The sequence below is a fragment of the Leptodactylus fuscus genome, chromosome 11, assembly GCF_031893055.1.
Source record: "Leptodactylus fuscus isolate aLepFus1 chromosome 11, aLepFus1.hap2, whole genome shotgun sequence".
NCBI classification, from domain to species: Eukaryota; Metazoa; Chordata; class Amphibia; order Anura; family Leptodactylidae; genus Leptodactylus; species Leptodactylus fuscus.
In genome coordinates this window covers 49,237,099-49,257,628 of record NC_134275.1, presented here as the reverse complement: position 1 = coordinate 49,257,628, position 20,530 = coordinate 49,237,099, and the positions used below count along the sequence as shown (strand labels likewise).

Genomic DNA, 20,530 nt, shown 5'->3' with positions numbered 1-20,530 from the left:
GACAGAAAGACAAGTCAAACATGGAAGCCCTTATTGTAAACCTCTCCAATGTACAGTCATGGCCAAAAGTTTTGAGAATGACACAAATCTTCTATTCTCACATGATCTGCTGCCCTCTGGTTTTTATGTTTGTCAGATGTTTTTCTCACATACAGAAATAGGATTGCAATCATATTATGAGTAACAAAAGCTTATATTGACAGAATGAGTTATTGCAGCAAGTTAATATTTGCAGTGTTGACCCTTCTTCTTCAGGACCTCTGCAATTCTCCCTGGCATGCTCTCAATCAACTTCTGGACCAAATCCTGACTGATAGCAGTCCATTCTTGCACAATCAATGCTTGCATTTTGTCAGAATTTGTAGGTTTTTGTTTGTCCACCCGTCTCTTGATGATTGACAACAAGTTCTCAATGGGATTAAGATCTGGGGAGTTTCCAGGCCATGGACCCAAAATCTCTATGTTTTGTTCCCTGAGCCATTTAGTTATCACCTTTGCTTTATGGCAAGGTGCTCCATCATGCTGGAAAAGGCATTGTTGATCGCCAAACTGCTCTTGGACGGTTGGGAGAAGTTGATCTTGGAGGACATTCTGGTACCATTCTTTATTCATGGCTGTGTTTTTAGGCAAGACTGTGAGAGAGCCGATTCCCTTGGCTGAGAAGCGACCCCACACATGAATGGTTTCAGGATGCTTTACAGTTGGCATGAGACAAGACTGGTGGTAGCGCTCACCTCGTCTTCTCCGAATAAGCTGTTTTCCAGATGTCCCAAACAAAACGAAAAGGGGATTCATCAGAGAAAATGACTTTACCCCAGTCCTCAGCAGTCCACTCCCTGTACCTTTTGCAGAATATCAGTCTGTCCCTGATGTTTTTTCTGGAGAGAAGTGGCTTCTTTGCTGCCCTCCTTGAGACCAGGCCTTGCTCCAAGAGTCTCCGCCTCACAGTGCGTGCAGATGCACTCACACCTGCCTGCTGCCATTCCTGAGCAAGCTCTGCACTGCTGGTAGCCCGTTCCCGCAGCTGAAACACTTTTAAGAGACGGTCTTGGCGTATGCTGGTCTTTCTTGGTTGCCCTGGAGCCTTTTTGCCAACAATGGAACCTCTCTCCTTGAAGTTCTTGATGATGCGACAGATTGTTGACTGAGGTGCAATCTTTCTAGCTGCGATACACTTCCCTGTTGGGCCATTTTTGTGCAGTGAAATGATGACTGCACGTGTTTCTTTAGCGATAACCATGGTTAACAGAAGAGAAACAATGATGCCAAGCACCAGCCTCCTTTTAAAGTGTCCAGTGGTGTCATTCTTACTTTATTCATGACAGATTGCTCTCCAGCCCTGTCCTCATCAACACCCACACCTGTGTTAATGGAGCAATCACTGAAACGATGTTAGCTGGTCCTTTTAAGGCAGGGCTGCAATGATGTTGAAATGTGTTTTGGGGGATAAAGTTCATTTTCTAGGCAAATATTGACTTTGCAAGTAATTGCTGTTAAGCTGATCACTCTTTATAACATTCTGGAGTATATGCAAATTGCCATTAGGAAAACTGAAGCAGTAGACTTTGTAAAAATTAATATTTGTATCATTCTCAAAACGTTTGGCCATGACTGTATAAGAAAGCGGCTGCTCGTCCCCCATCCACTCTCACAGTGGTATCTGCCGCTCGTCCCCCGTCCACTCTCACAGTGGTATCTGCCACTCATCACCGAAAAACTGACGTTATTTACGTTTTTTGTATAGGAGGAGACAAAGCTTAAGGTTGCTTTAGGCAAAAAATAAAAAAAATATTCTTTCATGTGAGTTGTGCCGGCTGAATACTCGATTCACTACGAGGAGAATGAAATCACTTCAGCCCTTTACTTTCTCCCTGCTATTCTTAAGAAAAGGAGGCGCATAAGAAGATTCCTTTATCTCACGTTCATTTTGAATCATCTTGTGATTTTTGTTGCAAATTTTGCTCCAAAACTTTTCCCTGATTAGTGGCCTCAGCCTTGGGGTCTGTTGATTGATGTTTTTTAGATTGCAAGCGGATGGCGATGCGCATATATATATATATATATATATATATATATATATATATATATATATATATATATATATATTATATGTATAGTGTATGTATGGGGGCGCTCACACTTGCACCCGTGTCCGCCCTGTTCCATTCCGCCGGGTTTCCATCCTCCACCCCGTAGACACTGGACAGGGGACGTCTTCCCGGTGGTCAGTCATTTGAATGGATTTTAAAAGCAAACCGCCGGGTCCTCATGGAGCCTCTTTGTGGGGAAACCTTTTTTTTTTTTTTTTTTTTTTTTTTTGCTGGACACAAAGGTTGGACATGCAGGACTTTGTGAATGGGTTTTAAAACGGACCAGCTGGAAGACGTCTCCTGTCCAGTCTCTCCGGGGCTGAGGATGGAAACCCGGCAGAATGACACAGGACGGACACGGGCGCAAGTGAGAACGTCCCCAATATTGTATGTGTGTAAATATCTCTTATGTGTAGGACACCTCTAGTATTGGGAAAGACTCCAACACACCCCTCCCCCCCCCCCCCCCCATAGATTGTAGACAATTAGTTTCTTTCCAGCAGGGGGGGCCACAGTCACAGCTACTCCCAGTAATGGGGCTCAGGACACTTCATCAGGAGTTCTTGTGATACTTTGGCCTTAAGTGCTTGAGAATATTAAAAGCCGTTCATATATACATATAATACGTATATACATATAATATATATATATATACAATATATAGAAAGAAACTGAAACAAACAGATTTACCCAAAGAGATTGAGATCTATTAGTTTATTCAATTGTTCACAAACTATATGGCGAATATTTTGCTGTGATTGAATCTGGTGTCCCCTTTCTATATTATATTCTATATGGCACTCTTCTATATTATATTATATTATATTATATTATATTATATTATATTATATTATATTATATTATATTATATTATATTATATTATATTCGGCACACTTCTATATTCTATATGGCACTCTTCTATATTATACAGTATATGGCACTCTTCTATAATATATATGGCACTCTTATTCTATATGGCGCTCTTCTATATTCTATATGGCGCTCTTATATTCTATATGGCACTCCACTCTTATATTCTATATGGCACTCTTCTATATTCTATATGGCACTCCACTCTTATATTCTATATGGCACTCTTTGTCCACTCCATAAAATGCCTTTATTTTGCAGATTTTATCGCTTCTATTGAAAGGAGCGACACTTACCATATATTCATATACAGGGGATTGTAAAACTGCAATAAAATCTGCAACTGGTTTATAGGCCGCCATCTGATGTATAATGTACTGTATATACTGTGATGCCCTACCTGTATCATGCTCTCTATACAGTGTTATATACAGTACTCTCCTCTGCACACCAGTATCACATCGGGGAGTATCGGATACACTTTAAGTTTTGCTGCTTCATATCCCATTTGTGGATTGTGTGTGATGGGGCCCATGTACACCCCTATATGGCGGTACAGTGTATATGTCTGCCTTTAACTATATATATATATATATATATATATATATATATATATATTATAAGAGAGAGGTCACAGCTGTCGTGGAGACCTGGAGGGGTTTAGGATAAGTGATATAATTTAGTCATTAAATGTCCCCCTCCTTAAAGGGCTTCTCCAGGGCTGTTATTGCCCCCGGGTTCTTTATTTGGCTCAAACCTCTCGGGCTGGTTCTGACCCGGTGTCCTGTGATTCGAACCAGAACCCAACACCGGACCTGACCCGTCCTCCACGTCTCCTGGTACTTACCTTTACTAAGGGGTCAGGCAGACTAGATGATTGGGGTAGTAGTACAGGTGACAATGGGAGAGGAGATCCCAAAAGAAGGCAAGGGAGTCCCTGGGTAACCCCTGGTTGTGTCTGATGTGTTTGGGGTCATCTATGAGGGAAGCCGCCATGTTTAGCGAATCCCGAACAAACCCTTTACCCGCTTTACACCCTTTCTGCTTCGCTCAATCAGGTTTTATTCACAATTTAAAAAATTTCAAAACTTAATAATAAATCGAGCACTATAGCCCGGGGGTGAGGGGGGGACGCAGAGGTGTGGGGAGGGGGCGGGAGGGAGGGGTTTCTGTTCCTATAATGTAATGAATACACCATGACAATGGGCAGAGCAGACAATGGGGGGTAGTGAGCGCCCGTACAAAGACCCTGAGAGATAGGCCTGGCAGGAGGATAATATGGGGCAGACTTTCGCCCCTTCCCCGATCTCTCGCCTCCCGCTGTGATCCCGACGCAATTAACTCCATTGTTGTTACAGTAAAACAATAAACCAGTAAATCCATTATTACAGGGCGGCCGATGTCTCCTCTACATGGACATCACTGCTGAGGAGTGAGGGGCCTGGTCACAAGAGCTGACAATCTATGAATGGCCTCATCTCTCCAGTGTAGATGGCGGGAAAAACAGTGTCTGGGGTTTCTTTTAACATTGAGGTCTATGGGCAACGGACATATGAGACAGTAACTGAGAGCCATCAGCCACCAGCCATCAGTTACTGTCCGTTATGTGTAGTACTATATAGCAGTATTATGTTAGTACTATTGGATACTATATGGCGGTATTATTAGCATTACCATATTTATTACTATTACCTTTGGATAATATATGAAGGTGTTATGTTAGGACTATATGGCGGTATTATGTTAGTACCATTGGGTAATATATGAAGGTATTATGTTAGGAGTATATGGAGGTATTATGTTAGTACTATTGGATACTATATGGCGGTATTATGTTAGTACTATTGGATACTATATGGTAGTATTATGTTAGTACCATTGGGTAATATATGAAGGTATTCTGTTAGGAGTATATGGAGGTATTATGTTAGTTCTATTGGATACTATATGGCGGTATTATGTTAGTACTATTGGATACTATATGGTAGTATTATGTTAGTACCATTGGGTAATATATGAAGGTATTCTGTTAGGAGTATATGGAGGTATTATGTTAGTACTATTGGATACTATATGGCGGTATTATGTTAGCACTGTTGGATACTAAACAGCAGTGTTATGTTAGTTATTGGATAATATATGGCGGTATCATTTAGCTTCTATATTTCTGCTTAGAATATTATCGGTCAGTATTTGGTGGCTTTTTGTGACAGGTTCAGATGTATAAAATAAGAGAATAAGTAATCACCGGGGAGCGGGGGCCGGATTCTCCCAACTTTCTGTACAACTCTGACATAATAAGCCCCATTGGAAGTCGATGTCTGATACAAGTGCGGAAACCATCAGCAGGACAAAGAGCAGGTCCTTGAGTGGTGACTTATTCACATATTTGCTTTAACTGTCCCCCCTCCAAGACGTGAATAAATAAATGGCTATATGGCAGGTTTAGACAAGTCAGGTAATAGTGAAATACTAGCTATGGCGGAGGTGTGCGCCTTGTGTGTACGGTATGGCGGAGATGTGCATTGTGTGTACGGTATGGCGCAGATGTGCATTGTGTGTACGGTATGGCGCAGATGTGCATTGTGTGTACGGTATGGCGCAGATGTGCATTGTGTGTACAGTATGGCGCAGATGTGCATTGTGTGTACGGTATGGCGCAGATGTGCATTGTGTGTACGGTATGACGGAGATGTGCATTGTGTGTACGGTATGGCGGAGATGTGCATTGTGTGTACGGTATGGTGCAGATGTGCATTGTGTGTACGATATGGCGGAGATGTGCATTGTATGACGCAGGCGGAGACGTGTGCTGTGTGTATGGGATGGCGGTTTGGTTCTCCCTAGGACACTTAGTTAAGCTTCCCGCCACCTCCTGCCCTGTGTCATTATATGGCAGATACTTGAGAAGGGTTTCGATGTTTATTGGCAGCAATGATAGGTGAGAATGGCAGTGAGTGAGTAATGGGGCAGGAAGGACCCCGATCTACGAGAGACCCCAACCCCCCACCTGAGTGACTGTATAACCCCTGAGGACCCTACTCTCAGGGTATGTATATATATATATATATATATATATATATATATATATATATATATATACTGTCTTTAGCTGATCAGGCAGAAAGATGTCGCCTTTTAAGGGAACGTTGACATGGAGTCTTTTGGATGCTGAAGCTCCCGCGGCTTTGGATTTGTTATATTGCGTCACACTGAGTTTTTTCTCCCATAGAAATGAATGAGACGTTTTCTGCCAGAAAATCTGTGTAAAAATCTCTGAATTTACCCCTAGGCTGGAGCTCTGCTCTTACTAAAGGGAGAAACTCTCATAGCAGGGGTCTATGATCACTACACACAAGGTAGATCACTATGACCCAGCTTTCCAATAGTCCTGAATGGCAGATGCCCCTGTACACTGAATACACAGACGCTCATAATGAAGTGTATACAAGGTGACAAAACCCATAGTTTATTTGTTAATACAGGAGAAGGATCCGTCTGTGGCGAAAGCTACAAATGTCTGTCCGGGTCTCACCCCGACAATACTTCTAGCCTTTGTCTCAGACGTATCAGACTCTGTATATACAGGAAACATCTCTGTCTATTGTGTGCAGCGGCCATGAGGGGGTTAATCTAGGATGTGACAGGACAGACATTACACCAGTGAGTGTCACTCCTGCCCCCTGTGCAGATGAGAGGAGCTGGCAAGGCTCAGACACATTGTAGGAACTGACTGAGCAGAGGAGACCTGAAGGAGGAAGGTGCTGGAGCCGGGTAAGGGGGTGCATGTGTGTATGTATGTATGTATGTGTGTGTCTATGTATATTTGTGTATGTATGTGTGCGTACATGTATGTATGTGTGTGCTTATGTATATTTGTGTGTGAATGTATGTATGTACGTACATATGTATGTGTGTGCTTATGTGTGTGTGTGTGTGTATGTATATATATATATATATATATATATATATATATATATATATATATATATATATGTGTGTGTTGCCTGCATGACTGCAACTGCTGTGCTGAATGCAAGTCCTCAGTAGTGTGGAGGGGATGGCAGTCTTGTGCAGTCAGTAATCTGTATATAGCAGGGGTTTATACACAGTACACAGTATATACTGATGGCAACTGGAGTCACATGGGAAGTTTTTGTTGGGGTTTTTATGTCCAAAACCAAGGCAGAGTGTGACTATAGCCCAAAGCTTCTCCTCTCCAGCATGAAAGTCTTGTTCACATGGGTCAGGGATGGCTCTTATGTCTCCTGCTGTTCCTCTCTCGGATGAATACTGCATCAAAACCTGCACTGTGTGAACAAGGGTGGAGTGCCTAGTTTCTATTTGGGGGCCCCAAGGAAGTGGATCAGTCCAACATCAGAGGTGCCACTTATACAGCCGGGGGGGTCCTATAAGGGGCGCAGAGTTGGATTATGTTCACAAGTCCCTTTCTCAGCTGCGATACAGGATGAATAGATTTTTTCTTTTTTTTTTTCTTTTTTTTTTTTTTTTTTGTGTTAGTACAGGTTTTTGTCTGTTTTTGATGATTTTTGACCCAACTCAGTGATGGTTTTGGTACCTTAAAGAAAACCCGTATTTTATAAATGGCGCATTGTGTGTCTATTGGGTTTATTGGATGATTATTTTAGTTAATTCTGTGTTCAGATAGTTTGATTTGGGATCACGTCCTCGCCTGACCTATGTATATAGATAGATAGATAGATAGATAGATAGATAGATAGATAGATAGATAGAGAGCTATAGAGGGGGAGGGGAGAGGCGTAGATTGAATGTTGGGTCTTGGTATACTATAATGAATATCTAGACATTGCGTGGTGCAGATACCAGGAGGGCCTATAGATCGGCCCACGCAGTTCCCAGTCCCAGGACTATAGATCTACATTCAGTCGTGTTTACCTGCCCCCACCTTTGGGACATTAAAGCCACCGCAGCGATCTCCGGGACACGGCGGGGAATTGTTTGCTGTTTTTCTTGTACAGACATGAAAGGGTTTGGGTCTCGTGACTCAATGTCTGGGCTGTGGTTGGAATTGGGGAAGTTGAATGAGAATCCACCTAAAGCTCCGGGTTATTATTCTCTCCTATTACAGACCTGCGACAATCATTGAAAGACTCAATCCACAGGTTTATACAACCCAGTGTGAACAAGGCTCTAGGCTGTCCTTCATTCCACATGACTATCATTAATCTAGGACCACAGGCCTTGTTCTTTGTGGTGTCACCAAATTCCTAGTCCAAGGGTGGTCGTAGCAACCAGTCCCCTGGTGATGGCCGATAATATTGTGACCGGGACCAATGTGTGGAATTTGTCTCCTCTCTGGGGCTCCTTTCATTTAGGGAGGGACTTTGTCTTCACCTGGGGTCCTCTGTCATTAGCTCCTTCTACTCTCTGGGGTCCTCTGTCGTTGACTCCTTCTACCCTCTAGCGTCTTCTGTGATTGAGTCCTTCTTCTCTCTAGCATCTTCTGTCATTGGCTCCTTCTTCCCTTTAGCGTCTTCTGTCGTCGGTTCCTTCTACTGTGTTAACCAGATAAGATGTGTCCCCTTCTCAGACATCTTGGCTCACACTCTCCATCTTGTAGTTTCAGTAGAGGGGTCTGCATGAACCTGTAAGAAGAAGTCGTTTGTTGCTGCAGCGTCGGGGACTCACATAGGGCTCGGCACATTGTTCAAAAGTGTCCAAAAAGTGCCCAATGAAGGTTCCATTGGGCAAACCAGATCCTTATGCCCAGTCTGGACCTATGGAAGTCACAAGGTAGAGCACCAGGGCATTCTGCCATTGTCATGGGGAATAGACCTTTCTATATTCGACCTTTTATGAATATATTTGACATATTGTTGGAAATGTGCCCTGAAGTATATGCCAAATGTTGGATACCGATGTGGTGTGAGCGTAGACTTGTGCGGGTCAATGAAGAACAGATGGCATCCGTGGGCTGTCCATGCTTTTTGCTGATCTCGGCGCTACAACCTACTCCATATGTACACCCTACCCCATATATACACCCTACCCCATATATACAACCTACTCCATATATTGCAGCTCTGTCCTATGACCCGCGCACAGATCCATAAATACCACAGGTCATAGAAATGATCCCTTATAACTTGGGTTGAGCCGATCTTGAGATTTCAAGATCGATTTTAAAATCCGATTTCCGATCATTTTCCAGCTGATCTCGATTGTGAAATTTGCTCGATCGCCGATCGGAATCCGATCTTTTCCGATCCTCAACCCTAGTCAATGCTTCTCTATGGGAAAAAGTCACTTTTAGGGCTGAGCCGATCTTGAGATAACCTCCAATCTCAATCCCGCTGAAAAACATTGTCGGAATTCCGATCGCGATCGTGAAATTTACTTGATCACCGATTGGAATCCGATCTTTTCCAATCCCGATCGCTCAACCCTACTTATAACTGATAATAAAAGATGACATATGGACAAACATTCGGGTTGTGTGTATGGATCAGTTGTGCCCGGGCTATAGCGGGAGGGGGGTGGACTAGGACCTCGTGTATGTATTTCGGGTGGCGTTGCCGTTTTAGATCCGTCCTGCAGAAGCTCCTTGTCCTCCTGGTATCACTATAAACAGAGCCCTGGTTTCCCTCTGGGCCTAGCAACTCAGGAAATGAGGTACTTGAGGGCTTTTCAGTTCAGGTTGGAAAAATCCAGATAATTTGGGACTCGATGAAGCGAGGAGTCCTGTGTTTATTTAACTCCTTCTCACCCAGACGCAGCCATAAAGCCATTGTAAGGACTGTCTGGTCTCTGGCGAGGAGGGTGAACTATCACAATGGGCTCTCCTTAGTGTTTACTTGTGAAATAGCCGAGACCTTGTAGAATCTCTAGATGGAAATAGGATTACGTTACCCCAAGCACGTAGGCTGGAGAGATGTGGGCTTTTTTTTTTTTTTTTTTTATTGTTATTTTTGGTCTCCATATCTCATATCCCCTACACCTCATCCCCTTAAAGCAGAGATTAGAGGAGTTGTTGCGGAGTAGGTAAAAAAATGTAAAATTTGGGCAACCGTGAGCATGCTCAGATCAGCCAAGGGTGCAAGTGTTTTTTTAATGGGATGAGGAGAATGAACCTCTGAGTGTGACATGAGGGATTGCATATGGGGGTGTACTGTAGCCAACCTAAAATTCAGGTACTTTTTTCTGTCTGCAGTTGGTTGTTCAGTTTTTTTGAAGAGGTTTTTAGCAGGACACAGAGAATATTTTGTAATAGGAATGTAAGGATCTTGTGAAATGAAGACGAGAGCATGCAAATAAAAAGAAATCTCAATCTATCGGGGAGTTCTACTGGGAGATCGGGATAGGTGGCCTTCTTGCCATATGGCAACTCTGTTCTACTCATTGACTGGCTGAACCTCCATAGGGTCCGAGAAGCCGATCGTGTCATCTGCTGACGTCTTGGCCACGGATGCCATTGTAGTGTTCTTATTGTAATGCCGAGGTTTATTGTCGCACCTCCATAGGGTTCTAGAAGCCGATCGTGTCATCTGCTGACGTCTTGGCCACGGATGCCATTGTAGTGTTCTTATTGTAATGCCGAGGATCATTGTCGCACCTCCAAATGGTGTTATAGTCTACTCTTAAGGAAGGAATGGGTGATTGGTTCTCTTGTATTGGTTTACTCTTTGTGACTTGAGTTAGATGTTGGTGTTATTTTTGGGTGGGAGTTGGCTTTAGTAGTTCTCCATAATGGCGGTGCCTGTGTGTATATGTATATATGTTGTGTAAGTATCCATGGAGGATTAGTGGGACAGCTCTGATCTTGTATACTATTATTCACTAGGATCTACAGGCCGCGCTGTGCGACAATGTGTAACGAGACTGTATCGTGCCCGTTCCCAGACAAATATGAAGCCATCCTGTTCCCCATCATCTACAGTAGCGTCTTTATCGTGGGACTGCTGGGTAACCTAACGGCAATCGGAGTCATCGTCCATCTAATAAAGAAGAACAACATCTTGGGAGTCTACCTAGCCAACCTTTGTGCCTCGGACCTCATGTACATCTTCACCCTTCCAGTCTGGATAGTCTACACTGCCAAGGAGGACTGGGTTTTTGGGACTCTCACTTGTAAGATAGTGGGCTTTTTCTTCAATGCCAATCTCTACACCACCATCTCCTTCCTCAGTTGTATAGCCACAGACCGCTTTATTGCCACTGTTTTTCCACTTCGCTCCAGGACGCTTCGGAGCATGAAGAAGGCGTTGATGATTTGTGTGGTGGTGTGGTTTATTATCCTTGGATCCCACGGTTATTTCTTGAGCCGTAATGATCTCTTTACCTCTAGTCAAAATGTGGAGCTGTGCTATGAGAAGTATCCCATGGAGCAATGGATGGCGCGTCTCAATTATTTTAGAATCTTTGTGGTATTTCTCATCCCGTTGATTCTTCTCGTCTTCTCTTACTGCTCTATCATCCGCGCTATCCATCAAGCATGCCTGGACGTGGAGCACAAAAGAAGAATCACTGGCCTCCTTCTGTCCATGACCACCATCTTCATCGTCTGCTACCTCCCGTACCACGTGGTCCTCTTCATCCGCTCGTACGTCAGCGACCTTAACCACTGTAACTGTGAGATTGAGCAGCGGGTCAGACCGGCCTATCGGATCACCTTTGCCCTCACGAGCCTCAGTACTGCTCTAGACCCTTTCATTAATATCTTTGTTAGTGAAGGGGTAAAGCGGGATTTGATGGCGGAAATCCGAAACGTCTGGCATTGTTTGCTATATCGAGGAAGAAACGAAAACCTCAAGAGGCGGTGCCTTAACTTTGTGTGTGAAGAAGCCGCGAAAAACAATGATGGTTTCCAGTGCACACATCAAACCAAAGTGCAGACTCGACTCTAGACAAAGGGACTTTCACCGGGAGCCATCGTAGGTTTGACAAGATATGTAGCTTGCGCGAGAAATCACCAACAAAAACAATCAAACAGGACTAGATAAGATGAATGGGAAGGGGCTCCATCACCGGCCTCGCTATATTCTAAATTTACGGACCATGACTTGAGTGATCTATGGCGACCCTTGGCTGAATGTCCTGGAATACAGTGTTTGATATAGAAACCCTTCAAGACAACCTGCCAAGTTGTCCTCTTCTGAGATCACTAGGCCGTGGAGCACAGACCGACAAGACGGATTTGTGATCTCAGTGTTTTTGTATTATTTTTGTGGCAGTATTAGGGCGGGTTCACATCTGCACATAACGGTCCTGTTCACTAGAATTGTCCAAACCTTGCCAGACACACAAGACGGGGTGCAGGACTGTCTTCTGGGGTTTCTGCTGAACCAGCGCAGATGTGACTGTAGCCGGAGAGAGGTGGGCCGGGGTTTCTACTTTCCTCTGGATTAGATTTTGTATCAAATATTAGAAATTATTGATCTGTATCAGATCTGAGGCAGAAATAAAGGAAATCAGGTTGTGAAGGCCCAGACAGTCCAGTCCAGGAGACCTCAGGGCCCCGTATACAGATGGATTTATCATGGAGTATTAACATTTTATATGGCTGCTACCAGAGAACAATAGACAAATCATTGTGATGTATCTCAGGTGTAGGGTGTGCCGGCAGTGTCAGGTCCAATGTGTTGACTTTGTTACCGTCGTGTTCTTCCTGCTCTACTATCCTGATGCAGACTTTGATATTGACGGCCCATCCTTAGGTTTCAGTTCCCACTAACCGACTGATCATCTCACCGATGGGGCCAACGCATCTCATGGCGGTCATTGCACAGCGCTTCACATCTTGTAGTTGCCATGTTCGGTACTGCAGCTTCTATTCTAGTGAGTCAGAGTAAGATGTAATACCAGACACGGCCACTACAAAATGTATGGCGCTATGCCTGGCACCCAATGGTGATAACATGGTGCTCAGGGGGGAATTGGGAAGTGAACGCTAAGTCATCTGCTACTCATTGGCTATGGTAAGGATAGGCCATAAAGATTAAAGTCCCAGAAAACCCCTTGAATCTAGAAAAACATGGCTGCTGTCTTCCTCAGGTGAAGCTGCTCTTCTCCATGACCATGTGCTCTAATGTAAGTCTGGGCATAGGGCTGAGCTGCAATACCAGATAAAGCCCATGAACAAGGGGGGAAGGGGGGGCTGTTTCTGATACACGGTAGCCATCTTTCTTACTTCTAGCCCCTTTAAGGAACCTTATAATGTAAAGAATTAGTAACTTCTATAGTGCACTATTAGTGAATACACTGTGAGTGAGCCACTACTGCGATGGTGTCCTAGGACTGGACGTGGGAATGTGACTGAGCCTTTTTATCAGGTTAATTTTAGAGGGATGTTCTATGTTGGGTTATGCAGCGGCGAGGCTAAGATTACACAGGATTTTTCTTCTTCTGTGGCTCGTGTCACCGCGTAAAGACTCAGCTGCAATACCAAGCGCATCCCATAGATAAGAGTGGCGCTGATGGTCGGAAAAAGATAGCGAGACCTTTCATTGACCTTGCTTGACCCTTGCAGTATTTGGGGAAAAAAATAATGAAATTATTAACCCCGCATTTCCCTTTTACTACCTTGATGATCTCTAGCTACACCCCTGTATGTAAAGATCTTCTTTGATGTCAATGGACAAAATTTTAATAAAGTTTTTTCTAGAAATTGGTGGTTTGTGGTGTCCTAGTAAAAAAAAAAACTAAAATTACTGTAATATTCCCTAAGTAATACTATTACTTCATTACTTATATGTGAGGGGCTCTGTTACTATAAATAGTAGCCCCCCCCCTGAATATCTTCAGTATCTCATCCCCTGCACTGAACTGTGTTCTGCACCATCCGATGACTGAGGCGTCGCTCTTGTACTCTTCTCTGCCTGTGCGCACCGCCAGTGCTCCTCCTGGATCCTCTCTCCACATCTCTATAGTGCCCCCAGAGGAGAATAAGAGGAGTGCACAGGCGGAGTACAAGTGCGGCTTCTGAGCGCCACATTGGTCATGAGAAGGTGCAGTGGCTACAGCCTGGAAACTAAGTCAGCGACTTCTTCTACCACAGGTTTCCACCGTATCCGTAGTTTGCATTGGTCCTCCAGGGTCACTGGGCCCGGGGCCGCTCCTAGCCAACCTCGTCCCTGCAGCGCAGAGGCATATGGCGGCCGTATGAGCGATGTTACCCACGGCAACAAATCGGAGCTCAGCATTAATTTCATAATGGGAATATAAAGACCTGTGGTCATTGGTTGCTATGGACGATACGCCCAGGATGTTCGACAATGGTCCATGGAACACACAAGGCCGTCATTATATCCATCCAATGTGGATACGAAACTTTAAAACATGGGTGAAATGTTGAATTACTTGCAATGGCGAGTCACATGGTGTCTATCACAAGGTTTCCAAGATAGTCGTCGCAGACATTACATGAACTTAAAGTGGCTGTATGTGTGTGTATATATAATAAATAAATATATATATTATTATACTAGCATCTGCCCGCAATTAACCAATTGCTGCTGTGGATGATCCGCCTGCTCCCGCGTCTCGGCTCTGCTACATCGCAGCATATGCGCAGCAAACTCAGTTGTATGTACATCTCTGCATATGGAGAGCGTACTCAGCTGTGCTACAGCGCTGCTTAAGCTCTGCTACATCTGGCCTTTTGGATTATAGTTATGTTCTTATGTTAGTGTGTGAGCAGCTTCTGTGTTACAAAGGCCTGAATGGATGTTGCTGAAATGTGCCAAAGTTCGATCAACCTGCTCCCGCGTCTTGGCTCTGCTACATCACTGCATGTATATGCAAGCTGTATGTACATGTTTGCATATGGAGAGCCTACAGAGGTGTGTTACTGCGTTGCGTAAGCTCTGCTACATCGAGCAATTGTGATTACAGGGGTTTTGTTATGTGACTGTCTGAGCAGCTTCTGTGTTACAAAGGGCTGAAGGATGGTGCTGAAATGTGCCAAAGTTCTCCCCCTCCCCCATCAGAGGCAGAGCAACGCATTCCCTGTCGTACTCACTGAAACTCTACACCCGATATCCTCCTCTTGCCCACACACAGCCTGCATGTTCTGTAGTCTCCTGATCTTCCATGAGACTCAATTTTCTTTCAGCTTTCACACTGTCCAGCTTCATCCTATATAGCTCCGCCCACAAAATAGCGTGTAGCTCCACCCACTGCCTAGCATGATCCTATCCTAGAAAGGCTGAAGGACCTGTGTTGATGTCATCGAAACGAACTGCAACACTATCTCCAGCACCGGGCGCCTACCGGCAAAGTGGTCATTGTACTGTAGTGGTATATAATACCCTCATCTCTGAGGACATGAAGGTTTCTCTTTAAAAACAGATAAACATGTTGGGTGTCCCCATGTGAGTAATAATTATACAAAATTAGTGTTATTTAACCCTTACAGTGAACGCTGACAAATCTCCACTAACAATACAGTATGAAGGTTCTCGGGGGTCCGAATACAGAGACCCCTGGAAAATCCTTCATTATCAAAAAGTGACGTTTTATTAGTAAACATAATAAATCCGATAGAAATCTGGTATCTCCATATTCGTAACGTCCTGCCGGACGAAGCCACCGAGTCATATCCTACTAATCTGGTATCTCCATAATCGTAACGTCCTGCCGGACGAAGCCACCGAGTCATATCCTACTAATATTATGAAAGTTTGTGTATTTGGATGTTTGTTCCTCAATCGCAGCCAAATGGCTGAATGGATTTTTTTGAAATTTCACACACCGACATATTGCCCAGGAAGGAAGGATAGGCTACTCTAAATGTGGGTCACTCACCCCAAATCGCCACCGCGACCGTCAAAAGTTCACTCCGGCTCCGCTGTAGGACCTGGCATTACACCAGCACAGGTCTTTCCACGCAACTCCTATTGGTGCATGGCGGGGTGTGGGCGGGCTATGGAGCCAGCGGTGGCAGCGAAATGTGGGCGTGGCGATTGACCAAGGACACGGTGATGAACATGGCGGCAGTCCACATGTTCCAGGCGCTGCTGCCACGCCGGCCACCTACACCCTGCCTCTTGCTGGCTGGCTACACACAGCCTCTTGCCGGCATTCCAGCTACACACATTGGTAGTGGGGCTGCCCGTTGGAGTTTGTATGTAAAGCACTGGCGGGGGGCGCTGTTACGTGCCACGGCCGGCTCTGGCTGCTGTGCATGGATGGGATCCATTTAAAAAATGGATAAATCCTTTAAAAAAAAAAAAAAAAAGACTTTAAAAGATGCATTAGATCTGCCTCGGTGCTGCTGCGCATGCAGATGGAAGGAGAACGGGTGCGCGGGTGAGGCTGGGGCCACGTAGGAGGTGAGGGCAGCCGTAACAACAATGTGCAAAGAATATTAGAATTTTGATTTCTTTTTTACATAGACCAAAAAGTTAATAAAAGGTGATCAGAACATTATATATGTACCCCAAACACTGGCAAATGAAAGTACAAGAATAAGCCGTCACATAGCCATCTGAAAAGGTCACCGAGCGTTAACGTACAAACTGCCCGGCGTCCTTAAGGGTTAAGCGATGACCTAACGCATTCGGTTCCTTCACGGTTCTCTGATTCAGAAATGGAAATGTTTCTTTTCACATCTAACAAGTCGTTTGTGAGCGAGGTGTTGTGTAAGTGCAGGTCAGCGACCGCCATTGATCGTAGCACATCTGCCGCCTGTATGGATTTCCCTGTAACCAAACACGGACACTGTGTGTACAGCGATGGAGCAGCCGCTGACTACGAGGACCAGTCTAGCATAATGAATTTATCATTGAGATGGAATGACTCCATAATAAGGGTATTCATCAGCGGAGAGATCCGGACATCCACCGATCCGCAGGACAGGATGTGTCTCCGAGCTAAAATGGGGTTCTGGGAATTTTTTCTTTGTGTTGACAACAAATTCCAAGTCAACCATAGAAGCTTGGTCAGAAAACACGTCTGATTGATGGCGGGACGTCCTGATCGTTCAGCAGCCTAGTCCACCAGGTTCTGTTCACACCTGCATCAGAGGCTCTTTGCCCATCCAAACAATGAAGGTCGTAGTGGAACCCAACTGACCCCATTATAAGCCTGTGAGGTCCGTCCTGCACCACTAATGGCAGTCATGCATAAATTCTTCTTGTCCTGCAGTTCCCTTGCCTCAGTCTCCTCCGCAGGTCCAGTTCTCAGTTCAGGGTTAGCCGGTCACCCCAGTCTATTCCACTTGTACCATGTTCTGTTCCCTGACCAATGTGCTGAGGAGGACCCCAGACCTGTCACATTATTAGTCCTAACTAGAGATGAGCGAGTACTGTTCGGATCAGCCGATCCGAACAGCACGCACGCATTGAAATGAATGGACGTAGCCGGCACGCGGGGGGTTAAGCGGCTGGCGTCAAAGCAGAAGTACCAGGTGCTTCCATTCATTTCAATGCGTGCGTGCTGTTTGGATCGGCTGATCCGAACAGTACTCGCTCATCTCTAGTCCTAATCGCACTTCGCTCTTTAATGGGGCCCTAGGTGGCTAACCTACAATGTCTACACATGGACACGAATATGTGCGTGTGCGGGTCTGTGAGCAAAAACGGTAGAGACTGCACATGGGTGGTATTCTTGTGCTCTCCGTGTCCTCCGCAGGACCATACATTTCAATGAAGGAGCCTAGAGTCTTAAATTTTGCCTCCTAGCACCAGGTTCCCCCACATGGACCTGTAATAGTAGACGTTATGTGTACAAGGTCTTAGAAAAGACTGGGTCAGTGTGCTAGACACACGTTACATTGACAACGCACACAATTGTGTACATGTAGCCTAACCCCCCCAGGCCCGGTATGGTAAGCATTACGTGCCGCTCCATTCTTCTGTTCTTTGACATGTCCTGTTGTACACACATTTACATGACTGTATTTATTTCCCATTAGGTGTCTGAGGGTCCTGAACGATTCTTCCATGGCCTGTGGAATAACCTGCGACTATTTTGCCCCTTACGAAGCCACGCTCTTCCCCGTGATCTATGGATTGGTTTTCATCTTTGGTCTGGTTGGTAACGTTGCAGCCGTAGGTGTTATCTATCAGCATGTCAAGCGGGGTAATGTACTTGGTGTCTATCTTGCCAATCTCTGTGCCTCAGACCTCTTGTATATCTTTACACTTCCAGTATGGATCGCTTACACAGCCAAAGATGACTGGCTTTTTGGGGCTCTCAGTTGCAAGATTGTAGGATTTTTCTTCAATGCCAACCTGTACACGACCATCGCATTCCTCAGCTGTATCGCCGTTGACCGGTTCATAGGCACGGTATTCCCATTCCGCGCCAGGGCACTGCGGACTATGAGAGGCGCCTTGATAACATGTACCTTGGTCTGGCTGATTATCTTGGGGTCCCATTCTGTGTTCCTTGCTCGGGATGAACTCTTCAACTCCAGTCAGAATGTCAAGCTTTGCTATGAGAAGTACCCGATGGAGCAGTGGATGGCTCGAGTCAACTATTTCCGTATCTTTGTTGTCTTCCTCATCCCCATGATACTTCTAGTGGTCTCTTACTGCTCTGTCGTTCGGGTGGTTCACCGGAGTCGAAGCTTGGAAAAAGAGCAAAAACAGAAGATCATTGGACTCTTGCTGACCATGACGGCCATTTTTGTCATCTGCTTCCTTCCGTATCACATTGTGCTCTTCATCCGCTCTTATGTCAGTGACCGTAACATCTGCACCTGCAATATAGAGATGAAGGTACGTCCAGCGTATCGCATCACCTTCGCCTTGACCAGTCTTAGCAGTGCCTTGGACCCTTTCATCAACATCTTTGTCAGCGAAAGCATTAAGCAAGATCTCCTGAAGGAAGTCCGAGCAGTGTGGTCCGGCTTTCGATCCCTTCGCCACGCACGGAGCTCTCGGCGGACTTCAAAGAATGGTGGAGGTAACACAGTCGTCCAGAACATAGAACACGACCATCTGCTGGAGAAGAAACAGGACACTGCAGTGTGATCAGGAAGGTCGGTGGATGTGATACGTTGCATCCTGAGCTATTGGTCTCCAAGATGGCGAGTTATCCGTATCTATTTCCTCTGTCTATAAACCATCTGTACGCATGGAAAGCAATAACAGAAGAAACCCCAGAGACTTGTTTAATGCCTTCCCTCCTTTTATTCCTCATAAGACTACAAATCCAGGCAGTTCATGGAAAACTCTGGAAACTTCCTTTTATTTAACCCGTTGCACTTAGCCCTGTGGGAAAATACACGTTTACATATCAATGTCTCTTGTAATAGCTGAATATTCTTTAAAATAAAATTACATTTTCTTTTACTCTTTTTTTTATATCCATCCTAGAAAACCATTTACATCAGCAGGAACAGAATCCAGCGGGAGAGGACATGACCTACTCATGCATTATAACCTATGGCATGCGGTCTCCGAGAATCCTGGCACACTCCATGGTCCTAATGATGTGTAGGTGTCTAGCTCTTGGCAACAGACCTTCACGTTGTGGTCGCTGTCGCTGATCGTAAGACTAAAACTCGTCTTCTGCCTGTTCATCCCAAGAAATGTAAACAATAAAATGGATATAGACCAACATGCTTTACTCCCGGGCCAATATGGCCGCTTGTAATTTCAACTATGTTTTTTTTTCTAGTTGCAAGAGTCTGCTATTAATATGGACATGCTGGCTAGAAGCCCCGTCAGAAGGGTCTCCGGAGTTAGTGAGGGTTGCGGTTGTAGCGTAATGCAGGGTTCCTCTAAAGAAAAAATAAAAATCGTATCAAAGGTTTGGGTGAGATTCCAGCAGTAACTGTGCCATGCAGATATTGTGTAGGGTTATGGAAGCGGATACGTGCTGTGAGACCTACGAGGCCACCTACCACAGAAGAGGATGGTCACTAAAGGGAAGTTCTGATTTACAAGTGGACTTGTCCTGGGTAGTTATTGGGGCTCTCTATGGCATAGTTCTTTTGTAACGTTTGCTGTGTTCAGGTGACCACCCAACAGCGGGGCCTGGCTCTCCTTGCTCTTGTGTAGGCCTTTTATGTTGGTAGCAGGTTCTGCTGATGTTCTACCAACACGTCCTCCCAGCTGGACCTCAGTCTGGAGATTGGGGTGGGAGGTGGTTTTAATGTTTAGATGTGTAAGTGACAGGAACCCCAAAAAGAGAGACCCCGTCTCCCCACCTGAGGTTTTCTATAACTAAACTGGAATGCAACAGAGAACAAACCCAACCTTTGGTTGCAGGTCCAAGCTTAGCAGTAGGTTATCCTAAGTATAAGGTTGCAATTACATGGCCATTTCTTACTGTGACGCTTTGCTTGTGTCTGGGATGGCCTGAAGCTCTAGTGGGTTAAATTAATTCAGCAGCTTGTACACTGATCCCATGATCCACGATAGCTATGAGTTATATAGACTGTGATATTGCCCATGTATACAATATGTCCATCAATAAGGCTCTGGCTATTGAGCAGTTGTGGGAACGTCTCCTAAATATCGGTTCAGAGACCATATCTGTAGTCTGTGCTATGTGTCGGTAATGGGGCTGGCGTCCATAGACCTGTTGTCAAGAGCTTTCCATACAATGACCTAAATATCCTGATATGAGGAAACCAACC

The 20,530-nt window shown here is 44.9% G+C and overlaps 2 protein-coding genes across 2 annotated transcripts; both read left to right on the top strand.

Moving 5' to 3' along the window:
- Positions 1–10,808: 10,808 nt before the first annotated feature.
- On the top strand, positions 10,809–11,846 carry LOC142184308 (G-protein coupled receptor 4-like). The gene has a single exon (XM_075259091.1). The coding sequence runs from the start codon at positions 10,809–10,811 to the stop codon at positions 11,844–11,846; it is 1,038 nt and encodes a 345-aa protein (XP_075115192.1).
- A 6,015-nt stretch (positions 11,847–17,861) lies between these two features.
- LOC142184834 (G-protein coupled receptor 4-like) lies at positions 17,862–18,917 on the top strand. The gene has a single exon (XM_075259934.1). The coding sequence runs from the start codon at positions 17,883–17,885 to the stop codon at positions 18,915–18,917; it is 1,035 nt and encodes a 344-aa protein (XP_075116035.1). The 5' UTR covers positions 17,862–17,882.
- The last annotated feature ends 1,613 nt before the right edge of the window (positions 18,918–20,530 follow it).